This window comes from Melanotaenia boesemani, chromosome 9 (genome assembly GCF_017639745.1).
Source record: "Melanotaenia boesemani isolate fMelBoe1 chromosome 9, fMelBoe1.pri, whole genome shotgun sequence".
In the NCBI taxonomy this organism is placed as follows: domain Eukaryota; kingdom Metazoa; phylum Chordata; class Actinopteri; order Atheriniformes; family Melanotaeniidae; genus Melanotaenia; species Melanotaenia boesemani.
In genome coordinates this window covers 4383644-4407264 of record NC_055690.1, presented here as the reverse complement: position 1 = coordinate 4407264, position 23621 = coordinate 4383644, and the positions used below count along the sequence as shown (strand labels likewise).

The 23621-nt window shown below is 40.1% G+C and overlaps 1 protein-coding gene and 1 long non-coding RNA gene across 3 annotated transcripts; both read left to right on the top strand.

Annotated features, from left to right (window-relative positions):
• Positions 1 to 2112: 2112 nt before the first annotated feature.
• On the top strand, positions 2113 to 4934 carry LOC121645862. Of its 2 annotated transcripts, XR_006011519.1 has the most exons (4): positions 2113 to 2210; positions 2470 to 2540; positions 2627 to 2684; positions 4810 to 4934. It is a non-coding gene; the product is annotated as an uncharacterized LOC121645862 (long non-coding RNA). The 2 variants fall into 2 exon arrangements; XR_006011518.1 differs by lacking the exon at positions 4810 to 4934 and having other exon boundaries at positions 2627 to 2865.
• A 1142-nt stretch (positions 4935 to 6076) lies between these two features.
• On the top strand, positions 6077 to 10112 carry LOC121645860 (dehydrogenase/reductase SDR family member 13-like). Its single transcript, XM_041994618.1, has 5 exons — positions 6077 to 6231; positions 8043 to 8161; positions 8369 to 8492; positions 8563 to 8889; positions 8984 to 10112. The coding sequence occupies exons 1-5, from the start codon at positions 6105 to 6107 to the stop codon at positions 9256 to 9258; spliced, it is 972 nt and encodes a 323-aa protein (XP_041850552.1). The 5' UTR covers positions 6077 to 6104; the 3' UTR covers positions 9259 to 10112.
• The last annotated feature ends 13509 nt before the right edge of the window (positions 10113 to 23621 follow it).

Here is a 23621-nt window from a genome sequence, read left to right as displayed (position 1 = left end):
AACCGCCAGATACTGGAAAATGTTTTTTTTTCTAATCTTTTTCTAAGGTGCAAAAAAAGTCTAGTAAATCTAAGCTAATTATAAAAACAGTACAACTTGCAGTTGCCAGGTGGATTTATGGCCAATATTCAATCTATGAATGACTTCCTTACCAAATAGCTTATCTTTTCATTTATATAGCAGAAATTCTTAGAAATAAAATGGGGAGAAAATGGGAGAAAATTTACTCTTTGGGTTCCTATCCACCTGACAATACCAGAGGACAATGGCAAACCCTCAGGAAATTTGCCTCTAAATTTAGCATTTATGGTAAGGGCTTAAAATTGAAAGAACACAACGCATTTTTACGAAAAAATAACAATGAAATTGCAATAATAATTAAATTCCTTTAATAAAGCAGGAATGGAAGTGGAAGAATATGTGTCTCCCTCGCCCCCCCCCAAGATGTCTCCGTTGTCTCCCTCGCCTCCTGTCATGTCTTCCTCACCCCCTCCTAGGGTGACCCAATACACTGTAAACACCCAAACACCCCAGAGTACTGTTCAACAGCAAGGTGCCTTAATAATTAAAAAAAATGACTTGTTCTGGCCTGTTGGTCGGTTATTTGCATGTTTGTTCAATGACCTGTTCCTGGTCATGTCTGCATATGTTCCTCATTGTTTCTCATAAACAATGTTTCGTCCCGTTTCAGGGGTATGAGTGGGTGCAACATAAAAGACAGTCATGGACAGATGAGAACACAGCATTTTATTGTGGAGAGAATAAATAATGGGTAAAACAAGAAATCAAACCTAGTCAAATGTGAGGAACTGCTGAAAGAAATAAACACATATTAAACCTGAAACCATACATAAAGCCCGCCCAGTAAACCATACAAAACTTATACAAACAAAAGGGTGCTCCTAACTAGACGAGAACTAAAGTACATAAAGGTGCAGCAGTCCCAATAAACTAAATAAACACAATCACCAACAAAAAGCCTAAACTAGCCCAACATGACAAACAAAAGTTTAACACCAAAAGCCTAACTGAATGGTTAACAAAACGGCAGAACACACACACTAACAAGGAGCGCTGCTCAAACCTAAACTGTGTGTGACACAAAAGTAAGCCCAACTTAACAGGACTATAACATCCCCAAGGGAAAACACAAACAGCTGGGATTAACCCGGCTGTAAACACAAAATAGTCCATCACACAAACGCCACCAAAACTCTGCCGAAGTGAGGGGAAGCTGCGTGTGCAGTCCAGCTTCTCCCTCCTGAATGATCCCTGCAGCAGCCCTTTATTTTCTGGATTCCAGGAAGCTGCAAGGCGATTGGCTGGCCGTTGAGCCAATCAAGGAAGGAGAGTAAGGAGCGTCTCATCCAGCCACTCCGAACAGACTTCAATGCCAGGCAGTTACCTGCAGGATGAGCCACAGCTGCCTGCAATGAGCAGTGGCCGTAACAACAATGTGAAATAGTTCTTTTTTTATTTTACTAAGCTTTGAAAAGATTATTTTAAATTTTTTATTTTTGTTGCAGTACTCAAACTTTGGTCATTAAAAGACTCGGGGCAAATTGAAGCACTTGTTGGTCCATATAAGCTATATGACACAGCTTTTCGAACACTGTGGAAATGGCTGGCTGTCAGATTAGATAAGACTACTTTCCTATGGAATTTTTTTCTTTTTAAATCAAATGCAGTCTATCTAGAAAGTTGTTTTAAGTTCTTTGTTTTAAATGCATCTCTTCTTCTCATCCTGGAAAAAATCCTGGTATAGACATTTTCCTCATGAGTTTGATATTTATCATTTGTACTTTTCATCATTATAAAGCCTTTAAAGCCAATAAAACTTTATTTTTACGGAAATTTTCTGAAAGCTAAACACTCCAGCCAGTCAAAACTCTGCCACATGGACTTCAGCAGCATGACAGCAGTTGTGGGGTCTTGATTTTGAAGGTACAAAGACAAGACATTTGAAATCATTCATCATTAATTCATTTTCTATACTGCTTAGTCCAATTCAGGGTCGTGGGAAGCTGTAGCCTATCCCAGCAATCAGCTGGTAAGAGGCATTTGAAATGAACCTGTCTTAATACTTAACATGGATATTTTTCTTACTTTGCAGAACACTACATTCAAGTTGCAAGTCTGCAGACGGTTGATGCCAGAACTGACCAAATGTGCCAGACAGGACATTACTACCTGTCCTTTGGCGAGGCAAGGTAAAAAAATACAAACTGGATAAAAATCCATTTTCACAGCACAGTTTGTGAATAAATTTCTGGTTAAGGTGAGGTTAAGATGTTTGTAGACTAGGATAGATAAGCAAAACGTAGATTGTCTGTACATGTTTTGAGAATAAGTAGTGGTTATGTAGGACAATGAAGATGTAGAAGGGATAGACTTTAATTTACACTCAACATGTAGAAAAGTAATGAAATAAATGATTGCTCTGTTTCACTGTCTTTGTTTACATTCCAGAGAAGGCGGAGGACTACTGTGTCTCCTGTAACATGTTGCACTACGATCGAGACCAAAGCATCATTGATATGGTGACAACAGCAATTAAAGCATTTTACACTTTCAATCCATTATTTATCTGACTTTTATAACTGTTTTTGTTGCTTTCTATTCATAGATACAATGTGACGTCTGCCCAAGATGGACTGTGCTACCCACTTTGTTTGGAGCTTCAGGTGCAGAAAGTGCCACTTAAATTAAGCTTTTTTGTTTGTTTGTTTGTTTGTTTTATTGTCTTGTTGATTGTTAATTTGCTATAAAGGCTATGTTATATGTGATCAAGTTAATTTTCAAATTTTGATTTTCATTTGCATGGTGCAAATGGAAATGCCACTTTTATGGGAGACAGTGTGAAGGACCTAATTCTGAAATTTTCTTCTACCACCTTCCTAAGCAAGCAGCTTCCAGACAAATCAGGATGTCATACAGTTGATAAAAAGTAGGTGAATGTTATTCTGACAGGTAAATTGACAAGTCAGGATTTCTTACAGCTGGTAAAAAGTAGGTGTATGCTAGTTTGACAGCGTATGCTAGTCTAACAGATGTAACTGTCAGTTTGCGCTACGCTTATGCTGATTTGACAACGTACGCTAAACTGACAGAACACCGGCAAGGACTCCGTCAAGGCTGCCCTTTGCCACTGATTTTGTTAATAACTGTTATGGACAGAATTTCTGGACACAGCTGAGGGGTTGAGGGGATCTGGTTTGGTGGCCTCAGGATTGGGTCTCTGCTCTTTGCGGATGATGTGGTTCTGTTCTCTTCATCGGGCCACGATCTTCAGGTCTCACTGGAGCGATTCGCAGCCGAGTGTGAAGCGGCTGGGTTGAGAATCAGATGATGTCCTCCTGACCGCTCATGACCATGCGTTCCATGTGGAGGCAGGAAAACACTCTACCTGTATGAGTTCTTCAGTCCGGTTCTGAGAAGTGTGCTTGGGGCCTGAGACTGCGACTGATCCAGGTCTCAGAACAGAACTTTGTGGTGGTGAAAGGGTGACTGAACATATAGTTTACCACCTGGATGGTCCTTGGCTGAGCTGATTCGGGCATGGATGGGCAGTCATGTGACCTGCTACTGTTCTTTTCTGACTCTGACTTTTCTGATATTATACCACATATACTTTATAATTTGGTGTATGATGCTACACTGGAAGCTACACACACACACACACACACACTGCAATGAAGAAATCTGCTTGCTATTAATCCACATGGCTTGAACACAGAAATGTTATCATTAGACTTGTTCAATAATCCTATTCTGTTTTCACACCTTTAGACCCTTGATTGACACTGATTGTGGTTTAGAAATTAAGCTGTTAATGCAATGAAGACCAGCTTTCACATAATGGCTCACATATAGGATAGAAAATGCTGTGGAGACATGCTTACACAACTCAGAGTTCAAAAGGGGGACAATGTTTTCCCTTCCTGGTTATTCTACATTGTTCTTTGTTCACATACAGGTTCATACAAGTTCCTTACTTGTTAGTTGACATGATAAAATCGTGTCAAAAGGGGGAAATGTAATAGCTGGTTACATTCTGAGCTGTTTTAACTCTGACATTAATGTTTGATACTTGTGTTTTAATAGAACTCATTTAGCTCAGTGTGTCCTTCAGCTACGAACATCCAGCACATGGTGACAGGTTGGCAAGACTGTGATGTAACTAAAAACCATCAGTTTTATATACATAGAGGGACATATGCAAGAACTAGATGTGATTAAGAATCCTTACTTATCGGTCAGGTCTGTTGCATCAGATACATGCCTAAATTCAACATTCACACACACTGTACAGCACATCCTAATCTATTATGTGAGCAGTCGGTGGCCTGTTCACGTCTATGATAACTGGCCATTTACAATTGGCTGCTGGTCAAGTCATCCCATTGTACAAGGCAGTCCCCCGGCCTAAGAAGATAAAATGTAATCACTTCCATTGCTCGGGGCTCAGCAGGATGACCAGTCCTCTGGGCCCAGCTTTACCTGTGACCCAATTAGAATAAATCTTTGCTGAATTATTAAAACATCCTCTCTTGTTCTTTTTGTTCTCGAGCTTCCAATAAAAGAATCGGATTCTAATACAGGTATATTCCTGCTTTAGAAGAAAAAAACGTTACAGTCTTATTGCCAGCCTCAGTCTGTATATATAGGAGCTCCTGATGATTGTTGGCTACGTTTTCTTGGAGAGGCCATTACGTTTCTTTGCTGTTTTGGTTGTGTAGTTGTTGCAGTTGCCTTTTGTAACTCTTCTCCCCTCCTTACTTTCTCCATTCTCCTGTTTCCTCTAGTCAGGTCCAGCTTAATAACTTAGCAATATCCAAAATAAAGATCAATAATCAAGCATCAGAGGAACCTGGCAAAACAAATTCCTTCAGCAGAACAAGGCAGCCGGACCATCGTTCTGCTGTCATGATGCTGGACAAGGACAAGAGAGAAAAAAAGAATCTTTCTTTTCAATGTGACCACACTCACACCCCCGGGGAGAAATTTAGATCTTTCTATCATAAAAACTGGGGACAAAAGTGATTGATGTTTATATTTTATGAAGAAAAGCTTGTGTAAACCATAATTTTGGAGCATTTCTTGACTTCAGCCCCAGTCTTTGTAGGCTCTTCAAAAGTTTGTTTGATTTTTTTATGTGTCTGCATTGGCTTTTGTTGAGTTTATTTTTGATTATCAGGGTGAAGAGGTTACGTGCTGGCATGCAGACTGTGGAATAAAGCTCTGCTGCTCTGTTTTTTTCTCTGTAGGATGATGAGATAAGACTGGAGACGGTACACATGAAGGTGGTCCTGATGGCTTTGTCTGATATGGAGACTACAGGTACCAGCTAAAGGAGATGGTGATGATGATGATGATCACACTGAACGTATTCAGCATTCAGAACTGGTGCTCTGACGTGGAAAGGAAGAAGCAAACATCACCATTAGCAGCCTGTTTGGTGGTGGATCAGCTGGATTTTGGTTTTAGACTCCAGTCCATTAAACTGGAGTTTAAAACCAACTTCATGCTCACAAACCAGTTTTAGCCTCCAATAAACCAAGAAATGGAAGTAAAAGAAAAAGACAAACAGTTTTCAGAGTTCAAAATGTGGAAACTATTGTTGTTAATTTTAATTAAGTTTAATTATAAAAGGCTGAGAAAAAGTTACTTCAATATTTATATGGATAGCAGCACATGGAGAAACAAAAGGAGATTACACTTCATATATAAAAACAATATACAGCATAGGATGAAAGAAAGATGGCGGAAGGAGCAAGCAGCGTGGAGAGGAAAAAGCAGGGAAATGGTTTCACATGATTCAGAGGAAAGTGTAGATGGTGAGGTGAACGAGAGGAAAAGGTGAGATTCGATCCCACTTCTTTCATTTGTCTTTATTTAGTAAATGGCACATTTATTCATTTCATAATTTATTAATCTATTTATAAACAAAAGGGCTAAGATAAGCTAAAACAAGTGTTAAATCCAGTTTAACTGGATTTCCTGAGCCGCTCCAGAGCAGCAGGTGGCGCTATGGTAACTACCATAAAAACACCCACGAAGAAGAAGCAGCAGCGAGCGGAAGAGCGACCAGCCTGGGAGCAGAAATGTCGCTGTTTGTTTACTTCACAGCAGCAGCTGTTTGTCTTTATTTGTTAGTTTATTACCATGCTTTCAGAGGAGGAAGGTGTTCCAGTTCCGTGAAGCTGGAGGGGAAAACGGTGATTGTTACAGGTGAATAACATCCACCTGGCTGATGAGCGACTTTCAGGGCGTTTTCTATTAGTTTAGCTTAACTCTGAGCGCTGGAGCCCGTTTTAAAAAGTGAGTTTAGTCTAAACGCAGCTGTTCCTGCAGAGTTAAAGGAAACAGAGTTTTTCCAGTCAGTTATCATGGTAACATACTCCGTGAGCCAAATCATTTGCAGGAATCTCCATCCGGAGTTGGAGATGTCATCCCCCCGAAGAGGGCCTTCGTTTCACCTCCCAGTCCATTACTGAGTAACCCAAGATTTAAAATAATAATAATAATAATATGAAATAAATATTACGGGGAAGAGTCTTTGGTTGTTTGGAAATTCTGGAATTAAATAAAATAGATAAAAAAGTTTTATTGGAAGTCAGTTTTGGACAGAAGAAATACAAATGACATCAAATCAGTTTTGGTGCTAATCTTTGACATATCAGAGACTCTTATCAACACCAAAGATCCACCCCTGTACTATTTATTTTATAGAAAATTTTTCATATTTTTTTATGTTTGTAAAATAAATATAATAATAATAATTCAATTAAACTGGCATTTAAAGGGTTAAAAGTCCTAAAATGATTAAATGTTTGGTAGTTTTAGCAGGTCTGAGGGTGTTCAAGTGATTTATGAAACAATAAAAATACTGATGTACATTATGTGCATACATTTTTGTTATGAGACTCATCAGAGGGAATTTCTCACGCTACATAAAAAATACAAATGGAATCAAATCAATTTTGTTGCTACTCTTTGACATATGCAAGTGTGTAGTCACCCCCAAAGACTCGCCCCTCTAATATTTATTATGAAAAATAATTTATGTTCTTTTGTTTTGTTTTGTTCCATGAAAATGCAGTAATTCAGATGTTCCAACTGGCATTTCAAGCGTTAAAATGTTAAAAATGATTGAACGTTGTATTTTTGAACAGGATGGAAGTTGCTTAAATTATTCATGAAAAAAGCAGAAAAAGATATTGATGTATGATGACTTTATAGTATCTCATGAAGGTCACCAGAAGGCAATAAATTGATCAACAGAGTATAAAAGACATGATAGAAAAAGAGACTGGATTTAAAAATAAGTCAAAAAAGAGGATTCACTGGAAAGATTCATGGCTTTGCTGCAATACAGCCAAAATGATCACTAATTTAAAAAAAAAGATGAAATATGGACAAAAATGTCACGAGGAGGAGTAAGTCTCAGAGCAAAAACGAAGACAAAATGAAAGAGCAGCTGGGTCTGATGAATGCAGCAGTTCTGACTCATGAAATCAGACAGCGCTGTTAAATACTTAAAAGCAAAGAAAGAAATTTTAAACATAAGTTGAGTGAAGTGCCCTCGTGCCTGTTAAATATTTGACTGCAGCATGTCCATCATCACAGCTTCCTCTTCACTGATGATGGTGATTACAGATTCAGCTTTTTTATTTTATTTTAGTTGTAGAATCCTCAGACTCCTGTTAAGCTCTAGATGAAGCTGATAAACTCAATACAGGAAAAACAGTTTAAGTTAATTCATTGATTTGATATTTTTATTGTAAATAATCAAATTTACCCAAATCTCATTTTCAGTGTCTGCTTCTGGAATCAAAACTTAGTCTATCTGTAAAAATCCTTCAAATGTTTACAAACCCTGTGAACTGTAGATTAGATCCCAGGCCTGAAATCCCAGCCATAAATTTTCTTGTGTGATTTCTGGGATTTCACATCTGCACCCTGATGATCTGTTGATGCTGTGGCTCTATTTCTGGAGGCACCAGAATTCTGCCGGGTTTGGTAATTTTCTGCTTGCACAGGGAGCAACACCGGAATCGGAAAGTCCACAGCTCTGGAACTGGCAAAGAGAGGAGCCAGGGTGGTCCTGGCCTGTCGCAGCCGGGAGAGAGCCGAGGCTGCAGCTTTTGACATCCGCAGAGTAAGCTCTGAACATTTCGTGTCCGTCGTCTAGATTATTAAACCTCTTTTTATTCCACAGATTCTTCAGACACATTTAGTTCTACGTTTTAGAGTCGTAGGGAGATGAGCACATGCTCCGTCATTCTCAGAAACTACTAAAACCAGCTTGTTACCATTAGAGCTGGGAAGTTTTTTTCTGATTTGTTGATCCCATCTTGTCCTCCAGGAGAGTGGAAACAACCAGGTGGTCTTCATGGAGCTGGACCTGTCCAGTTTAAAGTCTGTTCGCCGTTTTGCTGAAACGTTTCTGAGGACTGAACCCAGACTGGACATCCTGATCAACAACGCAGGTTTGTGGAACTTCTCTGTCCCTGAAAACAAACCTAAAGGTCAGTGACGATGAGGCGGCTTGTGTTCCAGGTGTGATAGGTCCGGGACGTACTGAGGACGGCTTCGGTATGGTGTTTGGAGTGAACCACCTGGGCCACTTCCTGCTCACCAACCTCCTCCTGGAGCGTCTGAAGCAGTGTTCTCCCAGCCGGGTGGTCACCGTGTCTGCTCTGCTGCACCGCTTGGGGAACATCAACTTTCCTTTGCTGGACTCCAGGAAGGATCTAGTTAGTGGGGAGTCCACCTGGTGCAGCTTTCAGGCGTACTGTAACAGTAAGCTCTGCAATGTGCTCTTCACCAGGGAGCTGGCTAACCGGCTGGAGGGCAGCGGGGTCACATGTTACACCCTCCACCCAGGTCAGTACCCCAGTCTTCCTCCTGTCAGCTGTTCACTGTTTACTTCTTCATAAAGATGTATTTTCCGTCTCTGGAACTCATTGGTTCTTCTCAGGAGTCATCCACACAGAGATGGGTCGCAACATGAGCTGGTGGCTGCAGCTCTTCCTCACACCCATATCCAAGCTCCTCTTCCTGGACCCTGAGGGGGGAGCCCAGACCACCCTGCACTGTGCCCTGCAGGAGGGCATCGAACCTCTCAGCGGACGCTACTTCTCCAGCTGTGCTCTGCAGCAGGTTGGCGCTAAAGGCCGAGACGACGCCCTGGCCAAGAAGCTGTGGGAAGTTAGTGAGAGGTTAACAGGCTTATCAGAACAGGTTGAGTCCTGATCCATGGCCAGGAACCGGACCAGTTCTTTGTGCCTTACAACTGCTGACAGGCCATTTACTTATGGAGAGATGTCAGGCGTGTTCCAGGAAGCAGATTATGAAAGAAAGAGAGTCTTACCCTGAGTCTGTTACCATGGTAACTGACTCCATTAAATAAACCTTTAAATCTATCTCTGCTTTACTATAAAGAAACTCTGAGTTTCAAAGTGCACAAAGTACAAAACTTGCTGTGATGTCAGCTCATGTTCATGGTGACGTTGGATATGTACGGCTGGAGAATCCGAATGACTGCAAAATGATGAGACGATGATCAGGAGAGGGAGAGAGAGATTATTGGGGTAAGCCTTACCTCGATTTCTGGAACAGAAAAATCCAGAGTTTCCCTTCAACTCTAACATACTCAGAGTTTATACATAACTCAGCTTCTGGAACAGGTCCCTGGTTTCCAGAAGGGGCCCATCATGGTCGCTTTGCTGATGAAAGCACATTTCCTGAATGTCTGGAATGAGACAACATAGTGGACCTTTATCTGGAACCAGCCTCACATTCCAGCTTTGCATGAATGAATCTGGCCTGCAGTCGGCAACGGAGCTGACAGAACCAAGCTCGGTGCAGAACCCTGGAGGATCCTACGTTTGCAGCAGAAACTGTTGTTTTTCACAGTTTACAGATTTATTGTTCTTTTGTTGGTTTGTTTCTATAAGAGGTTAGAAGTTTTGTTGGGATCTGTTGATGGAAAGCTGTTGTGTCTTTAAGACAAATGTTTTCTCTGTGGTGGGAGATGCTCCTCCAGTTAAATATGGTGACATTCTTGTTGTGTTTCACCTTTTCTAATAAAAAATGTTCTCACCTGTCTCATCACGTCTTTTTTTATCTGAACAGAGAGCGGTGCAGCTTTTTTCTGCCTGTTGTGTTTCTGCTTTCTGTTTGTTTAATTGAAACTGGCTTTTTCAAGCGTTGCATGAAATGCACAGATGTTATCACTGGAGTTCACCCAAACCAGTTTGCTAATTTTAGACACAGAGGCACTCATTTAACAAACATTCGCAGGAATGATCTTATGATTGGGTCCACGTGTCATTTATAAAACGTTTTTATCCGACTGATCCCAGCGTACCAATGATCGGGCCTTTGCTAGATGGAAGAGGATCATGAGGCAGTTAAAAGCCTTGTTATTGTTGATCTGACTCCAGCTGAGGTATGAATAAAATTCTCAATAAGTAGCCTATATATCTGCTCATGATTAATGTTTTATTCGTTTTTAATTTGGATAGTAGCCCACGCCTGGTAACTGCAAGTCACAATTGTTTACTTTGCACACTTGAAAATAAAGACGCTAAGAGATCAATGAAAACATTAAAATGTGAATAAAACTTTTTCAGAGTGCTAAACGTCTGCGTTTACTTGCATTAGCTAAGCATTGTGTTCGAGGATCTGTTATATGAAGCCACATTTTATAGCTTCCAAAAGACAAAATTGGTACCCTATTTCCACCTGTCCAGTAAAGAACTGCACACTTCTGTGTGTATAGCATGACAAACATTAGCCTTAAATCAAGCACTTATACAACTTTTAGGTATAGAAACAACGGATCAGCTCCTGTCTCCTCCGTAGAGCCCCCAGTGAAGCTGTACGGGGCCCGGTTCTCTGGGCATCCTCACCGGCTCCATTAGCCAGAGCATGACGTACACGACTGCACCGGACAGAATTATTTTTCTGGAGAGAACAGCAGCGTCACCCCGCTGGTCTGAGACACATCCACTTTTAGCAACTGTTGAACCTGCGCTACTGCCAGTGGGGTGAGGCATTTTGTGAAGCAGTGGCAGCAACGTCTGTACAGAGAAACGTGGGTACGGACGGAGTCGCAGTCAGGAGTGATGGAGAGTGGTGTGAGCGCCTTTACAGATGAGCAGTTTATAAACAATTTTCGTATGATGAGCAGAACCTTTATGTACATTTGTGAGCGCCTCTCAGAAACACTGTCACGTTGGCATCGGGCTTTATTGGCTGGCAACAGGTGCTTGTTTATGGCAAGCCAAAGTGGTCAAAATTCACCATTTTATTGGCGCGTTTGTAATAAAACATGTGGTAAAAAACGGCGTTAAAAGCGTCGTTTTATGTGGCAAAAACGGCGTAAAATACGCCGTTTCTTAAAGCTTCGGTAAACGCCAAAAAATACGACGTTTTTGGTGGTCATTAAACGCCGCTTTTTGCGGCGTTCAATGAACGCGCGTAAAAAGCGCCGTTTTGTCGCAGTTTAACGCGCGTTAAAAACGGCGTTTTGTGCAACTAAAACGCGTGTAAAAAGCGCCGTTTTGTTGTATTATAATTATCCCAGCCCCTTTCTTGTATAGCCAGTAAAATTGAACCATAATCATCCAATCAGTAAAGATTAAGAGCAGACCACTCCAGTTCATCACTGATCTTTGCTGAAGGATTGTGTGCATTGTTCCAGTAACCCTGTGGTCTGCTTGTGTGCTTACATCTCCAGTCATATTCAAATGCACTGCCAGGATATAGATTCAGTTATTGATCAAATTTGTCTTATCTTTTCTAAAGAAAAAGAAAGAAAGAAAATTCTTTCTTCACAGATGTCGACATATTGTCTGAAACCACCCACTGAACACCAACCTATTGATTGCAATGAGACAGACTAAATTAATAGCGTCTATATTTAATATTATAGATAATAAAGTGTATTTTCTACTATATTTACTATAGTATATTGTACTTAAAGAAGAACAGCATAAAATATAAGATAAAACCTTATTAATCCCACAACAGGTAAATTTGTGTGTTACTATAACTCAACTACAGAAAAAAAAGAGGGAGAAAAGCAGATTAAAAAAAAATACAAATATTAAATACAAATACAATAGAATGACAACTAAATACCACAGTAACTGGTGTTTTATGTACAAGCATCTATCCATACATACACCACCTGCTGGTGGTGGTGGTGTTAACAATCCAGGGCTGATACTAGACAGAGAAAATGACTATTCCTGCCTTTCATTCACTTTGAACAGGGACACACAGGGCAGTCATGGGTTGGAAATGTTGTGTGATCGTATAACTTTCTTGGTGACAGTGAGTCATGAACAGCAACAATTTTTGTGAAATGTAAATAGTTTATGTGTTTAGACTTCTTTTTCAAAAATATAAATGTTTGTACCCCTGTTTATAATGTAAACAGTTTATTAAACTTTATCATGTCATGCATTATGTTTATCTTTTTTTTTTTTTTTTTTTTTTGCTATATATTGAATTACAGATGGGGCTGTGAATTAATTTCACTACTAATGTTTTCTCCTAGCCGACAAAAGTTAAGTACGCACTCTGAAATATTTAGTAATACAAAAATAAGAAGTGTTTTTACTAATCGCCATGGACACCATGTTGAAAGCTGGACATGGAGTCAGTGACAAGTCTCCAGACTCAGTGACTCGATGAGTTCCAGCCAGCCACCCATCCTGCACCCTGCTCATGTGAGATGTAGCTTCCAGAACATCTAAATGCAGAAGGCAGCTGGCCTAGATGAGTCCCAGGATGGTTCCTAGGAACTGTGTTTCAGTTAGCTGAGGATATTTACCGATATCTTGTACTGTTCTCACCTGTCTGAAGACCTGTCACTCTGGCATCCCTAAATGATTCCAGTTCAGAGGCTTTAAACATCACAAAATGTTTCATGAGACTGATGCAAAAAAAGACAAACAAAACATCTTTATTGATCCCACAGTAGGGAAAACAACCTGTTAAAGCAGGTCACACGGCAGTACAATGTGAAAAGAACATTAGGAAGAGTAAAGTCTGATCAAGGCGGTTTTCCAACCATCCTGGATCCTCATAAGTCTGCCGACAGGACAGGATGATACCCTATCAGCACACTGCACTGCAAGATGTCCAAGCTAGTTACAACAAAACATCTGTCTGTGGATAAAGGTCTTTTATACCAAATAGGCCACAGTCAGTCTGTCAGGATGGGGCCCTTTCATTGCTCCACCCTGACCCTGACCACAGGAACCCTACAGGGTTGTGTGCTGAGCTACTTCCTTTTCTGGCTGTACACACATGACTGTACTCCGTCACGTTACACCAGTTCCATCCACAAATGATGTGACAACAATGTGGTTGATCTGTAAGAACGATGAGTCTGACTACAGGGAGGAAGGACGAGGGCTGACAGTGTCATGCAAAGAAAATAACATGACACACTATGTAAAAAATCAAACAAAACAGGAACAAATAAGTCATTATTGCCTTTAATAAAAAGAATAACACAACACTGTATTTCAACAGTGAGAATCTGGATACGGTTGTAAGCTTTAAAATCCTGAGCAGCCACATCACAGAGGACCTTCATGTTCTGTCAATACCAACATGCTGGGGAAAAAAGCATGAAGAATGGAAGATAAATCTTATTACATTCAGTGGCTAAATGATACAGATCCACTAAGAAGAGGCACCACAGAATTTCTATACAGTTTTTACTCCAGAGACATAAGCATGGTGAAGATTGAAATCAAAAACTACCTTCAAGTCAACAGCATGTTTCATGTGCTACATCTCATTATGCTGTTCTTTAGGCACCATGTGCTATAGTTAATTTAGTCATTTATACTATACATATAGTATATATAACCTATTCGTGTAAACACACAAACTATTTACATTTCACAATGATTGTTCAAATATATGAACATAAAGTATATGTATGTGTATGGGTAGGTATGTGTGTGTATATATATGTCCATACATACAGATATTAATTGCATATTTCCAAAACCCTTCCTCCATAATGAATACTGTGTGTGCTTGTACATAGAACACCAGTTACTGTGGTATATATATATTTTCATTCTATTGCATTTGTATTTAACATTTGTATTTTTTTTTATCTGCTTTTCTCTCTCTATTTTTTTCTGTAGTTGAGTTATAGTAACACACAAATTTACCTGTTGTGGGATTAATAAAGTTTTATCTTATATTTTATGCTGTTCTTCTTTAAGTACAATATACTATAGTAAATATAGTAGTAAATACACTTTATTATCTATAATATTAAATATAGACGCTATTAATTTAGTCTGTCTCATTGCAATCAGTAGGTTGGTGTTCAGTGTGTGGTTTCAGACAATATGTCGACATCTGTGAAGAAATGCCCCCTGGTCTGCCTGGGACGTCCCCCACGGGGCATGGTGAAAGGGTTATGTGTGATGTGATTTAGTGATAGTGAGTGTTTATGGGTACAGCTCAGGTGGGGGTGTAAGTGTGGGGTTATATGAGGTAGAGACTGGAGTAGGTGGAGGATAGGGGAGGGGGTTGATAATGCCCTTATTCCCGGGGTGTGCGGCTGAAATATCAGGGTTTGTGATGGCCCAAGCTGGGTGGTTGTGTCGGGGGGCCTGGTTCTCCTAGGCATGGTGCGGGCCCTCTACCTTTGGGGTAGAGAGCCTGCCTCTGCCTCTGGGCTCCTGAGGTCCTGGGCCCTTCGCTCGGGCCGCCCTGGGTGGCCGGTCCCTGGTGCGGCTGGCAGCTGCCGATCTTGGCCCACTGGGACCTGTGCCCCAAGACCACAGGGGGCTCTGACTGGGGCTCTTCTCTGCCACCCTCCAGGTGGGGCAGGGGTCGTCTTCTGGGCGGGGTAGCTTGAGTTAGTGCTCCGGGGTTACAGCTGATGGCCCGGGTCTCTGGGCTGCCCTGGTCTGCCTCTAGCCTCCGTAGAGGCGTGGTCGCATTTGTATGATCTCACTCACCACTCCTCATCACTGATCACTCCTCTTCCTCATCCTCTGCATGCTGACACAGTCACTGAGTCGTCCAGTGGGTTTATATACTAAGAGATAATTCTTTTTTTTTTTTTCCTGTGAGTTCGTATCTGGTTGTTGCTATGCTACTTTTGTGATGTCTTTTTGATTTGGTTAAGAATTCTTAATGACTAGCAGCTCTGTTTTTCAGTAAAAGCCGTAGGAAATGTTCTGGTGTGTTCATGCACAAGTGTAACAGTTTGTTGTTTGGTGATAGTTTGGATTGAAGGTTTGTTGCCTTCTGTCTGTGGTGTTTTTGTCTCCTCTTTCTTCTTTCTGCTTTCCCTTTCGCTTCTTTTTGCTAGCTTCCTTCTTTTTCTGCCCCATCTGGTCAGGTCCAGCAAGATTACATAGATTCCATGATTCAAAGTAAATAAATGAATCAGATTATCAAGAGGAGCCTTACCCATAGGCCTCCCCTTGGCAGAGCAAATTTGTTCAGCACGATACAGCGACCAGACTATCATTCTGCTTGCTACCAGTCTTGCCACAGTCGTTAGTCTGCCTGCCGCCTAAATGCCAGATTTATGGTCACGCGTCTGAGTGCGGTCTTTTTACAGTGTAGCTGATGCTGGTGAGTTTGCTTTCACACTCGAGTGTAGGGGGTGCGCGTTGTTTTGGTGTTGTGTTGTAGTTTCTCCTCCTAACCTGAAGGTGGCAGCAGGGGTGGTATCGGACGGTAAACTCACCAGGTTGGAGTTCTTTTGATGATTTACTTCAGTTCGGTAGGTATTTTCTGTTTTAAAACAACAATGGTGTCCAGTATGGTTCAGTGTCTTTACCAGCTTGTGGAAGATAATGAAGAAATAATTCAATCAGCTTTCATCAGCTTGATCCACTGGTTAATGTTTTTAAAAACGGTGGTTACAACACAAATTCAGTGAGCAGATCCAGATGTCTGGCAACACGTGATCCCAAACTGACCAATCAGAAAATCTGACTCCAGTTTCTAGTTTAGTAAGTGGTTGGGATCTTTGTTTTCATGCATAGGTTGTATAAAGTTAGAAAACTTAAGCTTAGACTTTTCTAGATGTTTATTTTAACGGGTTGTTCCACCACGGCTCAATGTTGCCTCCAGTAAACAACCCTCCAAAACTTCCACATACAATAAATAAACAAAAATCTAATTTCTTCAGATTATGTTTGTTGAGTCTATTTTAAGACATAGAAACACTCCACATGCTTTTCCTACCTGGCATCCTAATGCATTAGAGCACTGGTTCCCAACCTGCTTTCTTTGAGGACCCCCTCATACAAATACTGAAAAGCCATGGAACCCTGCCCCTACCTGGGCTGAAACCATGCTTGGTTTGATAGTTTAAAAGTAAGATTCTCACCATGAATAATGTTTTCTGGCATAGTTCTGTCTTTCCATAAAGCCAAAGTTAAATTAACAATATAATCTTACTTTTTTCTTAAAATAGGAACAGAGTTTTAACATTAATCAGAATGGCTCTGAATGTTCAATACCTCTGGGACCCCCTGTGCTCTTTGGGGGACCCCAGGTTGGGAACCACTGCATTAGAGGTGTTTTTTTAAACTACAGTCTGCTGTGTGATCTGCGAATGAGAACATATTAATTAGTAATTTAGCTCTAGATTTATTCTGTTTCTCCAAAAAAAAAAAAAAAAAAAAAAAAAAAAAGTCTTCTTTTGTAGAAAAAAAATTTCTACAAAAGAAGTGTGAAAAAAGCACCGCGTCCTGTTTGACTCTCCTCGTACGCTCCTCCATCTCCAGCAACACCACCTGCTTCAGGGAGTTTTCTGTAGTTTCTCTGAGACTAACACGTTTACATGCAGTTTAAATGTTCAGCTTTGGCTGATGAAACACTGACTTAGTTTTTTCAAGGATAATAAAAATGCTGGTTTTAAAACAGAAACTTGTATGGAGCGTTTATTTCTTTATTAACTAGGAAGTTTATCATTTCTAATTTAATATTTGACTCCAGCAGTTTAACATGTCCATGCAGACGTAACATGCATGAAACCATGGAAACCATCCTCCTCAGACTGAACTTAAACTTTAACTAGAATCCTTCAGTTTTGTCATCTGCAGCAAAATCTGGTTTACAAGTAATTATCTGCATGCCATTTAGTTATACGGATGATATTTCAAAGCTTATTTTTAGTTAAGTGAGTGAGGAAAAAAGTTGTCTTTATTGATCCAACATTAACACAACACACAGCTTCTGTTTTTTTTACTTTTGTTTTGATTTTATTGATTTAATTAATGAATTAATCTGTTTCTTTGTCTATCTACATTTTTTTCTGTATTTATTTTAATATAATTTATTTAGTTAGTGGTATTAATTGATTTAAACCCACAAGCTGAGTATCTACTGCTAAAGTCTTCATCCTGACCAGCTCCCACCCGTCCTCAGGAAAATTTCTGGGCTTTTTTCTATTGTCTGAACATGGACCTTTGATTTTTGGATGACTTTGAGATTTTATTATCCAATTCTGAATTCCTGGAACAAGAAATCTTGTGTGTGTGTATATATATATATATATATATATAATATACAATTTTATTTTTTACTTCACTTTTACCCTGGTTTTAGTTGTTCCTGAAGCCAAAGATTTAACCAGACAGGAGACTTTGCAGGTTTATTTCATCTTAATGAGCCAAATCCATCCATTTTCTATACCACTTATTCCAATTCAGGGTGGCGGGGAAGCTGGAGCCTGTATCCCAGAAATTAGCAGGTGAGAGGCAGGATACACCCAGGACAGGTCGCTAGTCTATGACAGATCAAAATCATTTCTACATTTTGCTTCTTGATGCATGAACTTGTGGGTTATGTCCACTGGGGGGCAGTAGCGTAGCACCGACATGCTGCTGTTGTAGCTTGGAGCAAGGTTGTTGAGGACCTTAACCCAGCAGACCTGTGGGTTCTGTTCATTATGAGCACTGATTATTAACACGGGGAGGCATGAAAGCCAGGTCAGTTGTGTGTGTTAAGAGAGATGCTCTTGTAATTACTCAGTAGGACATTCCTCTGTGCAGGCCTCTCCTTTAACCTCAGTGGTGATGGGGAGGAACACTTTTCCACGATCGATTCCTATCTCCTTCTGCCTTCAACCATCCTCCTGTCCCCTTCCTTCACCCTCCCCTATGTCTCTGCTGCATGCTGAAAGGGCAGTCAGTAAAACTTCATCTCTACTTTTAATGACATTTAGTGTTCATCAGTTACAGCTGCAGCAATGCTGACCGGATGGAAACGGGTCAACACAAACAGCCTGAAACTACTGACAGCAAACTAAGAGGCAGACAAGACGTTGTTCGTCGTAGATGTCGGGATTTGTATTTAGGAAAATCTGAGACATTTTTCCACAGTTTGAGACATAATGAAGAAATTCTGTCACATTCAGTTTCAATGTTGATGCCATCAAAAACAAACAAAAAGCAAAACAGGAAAACAACTTCAGAATTATAAGAAAAGGAAACAAAGGCCACATTTCGTTTGTCAGACAGCTAGTTTTGTTTTTCTGTGAAATGAAGAAATGTCACAATTTCACGTCTTTTTACCTGATTTTATACACATGCTGTTAATAAATTTATTTTATATGTTTTATAACCATTGCACTTTCTTCACATGACTGTTGAGTTTATGTTTCTCTCAGGAATAAATAGGAAATAAAGTACCTGATCCAAATAAAATACTGTGTAAAACTTTAAAATAAAACTAAAAAATAAAATAAAAAATCAGTCAGTGTGCATCGCTGCTCCAAAAATGAGAAGGGTGTGTTGTTTTAGGCCAAAGGTCTGCAGCTCAGGAGAGTAAAGGCATCTTACAGATTTATAGTTCATAGAGGTCTTTCTTCACTCTCAGCTGTGAGAGGCAGCTCATTGAAGACTTGTGTGTTGTGTTTACTCTGGGCTGCCTCCACCGTCGTCAGTACTCAGAGACTGGATTAGGACATCAGTTAGGCAGCTACAGGATGCAGGGAGCACAGCAGATTGATTTGGATGCTGCAGAGCTGTGAGCAAGTTGTTGGATATTAACTCTTGTTAGAGGGACGACGAACTATCTTTTCTTTGTTTTGTTTCATGTTTGTTTTATTTTAGCACAACTCACCCAGATAAACTCTTTTAATCATATTTGCTGCCGGTACTTGAACAGATAAAAGGGCAGAAACCAATGTGACATGTTGGTAATCTGCCTGGTTATAAGCAAACTCAAATTTATTATAACTGTATTAAGTTGTGAACACAAGTGTGTTTGTTCTCTTTGGCTTTCTAATGATGGTATAAGGAGGTAGGTTGCAGCAAACATCCTCCTACTAAGTAGTGATGTGTGATGCTGAAGTAAAGCAACTTTTTAATGGGACTATCAAAATAAATATGCAAAGAGATCAGTCAGTGGATTTAGCACCTTTTTTTAGCACATTGAGCAACATGGTTATTATAATCTGAATTTGGCATTATCTCGGCAAGAGAAACTGATTTTGGGCATGTAGGTGCCTTGTCACAGGCGTTAACATAATCCAACAAAAACCATTTATCCTCCTTCTTTATGAAGTTTCTGACTGTTTTCAAGCTTTACATTTAGAGGACGGCTGCAGGATGACCCATCTGATATATCGTACTATTAACCACTCGTCACATCTGACATTCTGGTCCACATTCCTTACCAAGTGGTGAGAGGTGTTGCACAAAGTCATGCCTCTCATGAACTAGTTTAAAGTTTAGTTTTCACAGGGTAAAATGAATAGTTCACATACACAGTTCACCATTTCAATTTCAAACTAGTTTACAGTTCATTTCATTTAAATCTTTTTAGGATAAAAATAAGAATGAAAGACTGAACTTGAGAAAGAGAAGACATTATAGTGTTTTGTCTTGCAATAAAATAAATTATACTAGACCTTGAATTCTGTCACACTAAATAAATATGCATGTGAAACAGATGTGTAGACAGGAAAAAAAAAATCACCTTTATCAGTGTAACATAAGTTCAGTTTTTGTCAAACAGCCATTTCAGCTTCCCTCGTCCCTAAATTTAAAGTAGTTAAATAAAAAAAGTTCTGCAAAATGTAGAAATATTATAGATATCTTCTCATACTGGACAGATGCTTCAACTCCATGTCTTTTATAATTAGAAGGGGATGAAGCTAATGTTCTGACTTGTTTTTTAAGTACAGGCAGACATAATTTTCTCAGAAATGTTTTATAATCAGACAGTACTTAATGTTCAATCATAAGCAGACGAGGCGTCACACTGCATCTACAGCTTCTCTGTACCGGTGGTGCTGGTTTGTTTTGCAAGAGTGTGCAATGCATTGTGGGTAACAGTGTGCTGTAGGTGTAGTGCTGGGGAAATGTAAGCAGTGACAGTTGCAGGACCTCACATATTCACAGAATAAAAGTTCTTTATTTGCAAATATGTTTCCTTCAGTTTAACATTTACAGAAAAATTAACGTGTCCAATGATTTATATATATATATATATATATATATATATATATATATATATATATATATATATATGTATATATGTATATATATATATATATATATGTATATATATGTGTGTGTATATATATGTGTATATATGTGTGTGTATATATATATATATATATACCTACACAGCTGAGTCACTTACACCTGAGCGGAAGGAGGAGCAAGGGTTGATGGAGAGGGATTTTAGACAGACACCAGGCCGTTTCTTTGATGAAATGGAGCAGCACATCCTGCGTAGAGGAGAGGAAAAATATCCATGTTAATACACTAATACTGATCGATACTAGAGAAGGGAGGAGGTGGCGATTCACATGAACGTACATAAATGTACATAAACGTGTGGCCAGACCAGCTAGTAAACACGGGGCTGGAGCTCAACACAGTCAATCTAGAAATGAAGAATTTCACCTTATTTGGAACATCTTCATTTAATGCACCGTCCTGGATCTTGTTTCCCTTTTTATATTATATCACCTGCTGGTGATGCATCATTGGGAGCCTCTTTTCTCCCAGAATTCATTGCACACAAAATGGTGGCGAATGAGCAACCAAGGTCAGAAGAGTATGTTTTAGGTTTAAATAAAGTTTTGTAAAAGAAAAAAAAAGTTTTTCTTTTTTTAACTACACTTTAGTAGAAATGTCACAAAATCAAGTACATTAAGAACATGTTTGTTAAATGGTGATATTAAAATTCTGTAATATTTTATATTTGTGGATTTTTAAGGGGTTAATGAAGTGTGTACCAGCTGGAAAACAACAGAGCCTCAGACCGTGTTTTTTTAAAATTTTTTTTAACATTATTACCTGGTTGGTGTTAACGTTTGCTAAGTGTCCTTTGATATGCAAACAGTAATTTCATAGGTTTATGCAGCTGCACGCCTCCTAGCTGGAGTACGTAAGAGGGAGCACATAACCCCCATCCTGGCCTCACTTCACTGGCTGCCAGTGCACTACAGAGTTCATTTTAAGATTCTTTTATTTGTTTTTAAATCTTTAAATGGTCTGGCGCCTCCTTACCTCTCTGAGCTACTCCACCCCTACGCTCCTGCTCGGTGCCTCAGGTCAGCTGACCTGCTGCTCCTGGACGTACCGAGGTCCAAACGGAAGCTCAGGGGGGATCGAGCTTTTTCAGTTGCTGGTCCAAAACTGTGGAATGAGCTCCCTCTCCACATTAGACAAGCCTCTTCATTGTCTATTTTTAAAACTCATCTTAAAAGGGATCTCTGAAGGGATCCCGGGTTGGGACACTCCACCTTCTGAGGTTCCTGGGGAGACAGGAGGAGAGAGGGTCCCAGGATTGGACGCTCCTCTACCCTTGGTTCCTGTCTCGGTTCCTGTCTCCAAGGGGGTCGTTTGTCCTTTGCCCTTCGCCAGTTCCTGTCTTTGGGCGGATCCTGCTAGTCTCGCTTCTCTCTGTGTCAGCTTATACGCCTGATTGGGGTGCAGCTCTCAGAGTATCCTGTGACTCACCAGAGGGCTCCCAGCCCCTGTCAGCCAGGTCCTCAGGCCACCCTCCAGAGATCCAGCTCCTGCCATCGCAGCCTCTGGGCTGCCCTTCAGAGTCCTGTCTCCTGTGGTGACGGCTTCTGGGCCGCCTTCCTGTACCCCATCTCCAGTTGTCGTGGCTTCTAGGCCATCCTCCTGAACCCAGTCTCAAGTAGCCACGGCTTCCTGGCCGTCCTTCAGTGCTTAGTCTCCAGTTGGCGCGGCCTCCCAGCTGTTCTCCAGTGCCCTCCTGGTCACCACCCTGATCTCAGCCTCCAGTCATCGCAGCCTTTTGACCGTCCTCTAGAGATCCAGCCTCTGTTTCTCTGGCTTCCTGTCCACCTTCCAGAACCCAGTCTTCTGTCATTGCGGCTCCCTGGCTGTGCTCCAGAAATTGCCTTGTGTATTATGTTTTGCTTTCTGATTCCTGTTTGTACGTGTAATCCATGATATAACTGCATTTTGTGTCAGTAAAGCCTGCCTGATTAAAAAAAATGTGACCAAAGAATTATTGTATTTTATCAATACAGTGTATTTTCTGTATAATTACTATAACATGTACATGAGATTAAGTTAGATCAGTACTCTTACCCAGGTCTTTACCATAGCAAAGATTATATAATGATGGCATGAGGACTGGTAGGGGGTCATGTGACCAGTTAATTTCAAATAAAGATGGCTAGACGCAGGAGGAGACAGAAACCTATTTTTACAAATAATTAAAGGAAAACATATAACTGCCATCATTGATAGCAAACAACAGCGAAATGCAAAGTTTTACAAAGAATTAGAAATCTCTATCCTCCTCAAAGTGAACTCTCACAGGACAAGATTTTACGAGAATAACGGCTAATGCGCTAAACACCATTCAGTGGAAACACTTGCAAATCACAATTGTACTTTGTCAAAATTTTAGAAATATCGCTTTTATTTTGCGGAAAGCTGTAATGGAAACACAGCTTGTGTTTTGCGTCACTTCTGGAGAACAGGACTGGTTTCATCAGACAGAGGACAGTGAAAAAGTTCATTTAAACCAACTTGATTATCTACAGTTCAAGGGACATTTTATTAATTTTATCAAGAAATATTATTTCAACTGTGTTTGGGTTTAGTCGATTTCTCTCCTTTTGGGAAACAGCTTATACAGACTTTGAAAACACTCTTTCACATGGTAAAGATGAGGTTTGCTGTCAGATCGGAACCACTTTCTGAACCAGTCATGTGGTACATCCGGGCAGGGAGGCTTTGAACATAATCAGAGAGTCACACCTCAGAAATCGTACAAGTCCTGATACGCGCTTCTGGGTAATACATCCTGGATTATTTGATACACAATCTAAAGCCTCAGTTCATTATGTGCCATCAATTCCTGCCAGTGATTTGGGTGTTATTGCATCCGTATTTGGCATGTCTAGTGTACCTCCATTTAAACTATACGTTTTTTATGATGAAAAAAGCTCTCCAATAAAATAAGCACTTTAAATAAAAACAGAAAAAATAATACAAAACAAAGTATACACAGACATATAAGGCAGATTTTTGGTTAAATATAAAGCATTTTAACACACCTGTTACAAGAGTACATGTCTCCAAGCCACTCTGAAGCAT

Bases quoted from the DNA above. Each gene is read 5' to 3' on its own strand.
- LOC121645860 (XM_041994618.1), top strand. From the start codon at position 6,105: ATGTCGCTGTTTGTTTACTTCACAGCAGCAGCTGTTTGTCTTTATTTG. The intron at 8,162-8,368 runs GTAAGCTCTGAA...CTTGTCCTCCAG, and splicing joins CAGCTTTTGACATCCGCAGA to GAGAGTGGAAACAACCAGGT. The intron at 8,890-8,983 runs GTCAGTACCCCA...GGTTCTTCTCAG, and splicing joins ATGTTACACCCTCCACCCAG to GAGTCATCCACACAGAGATG.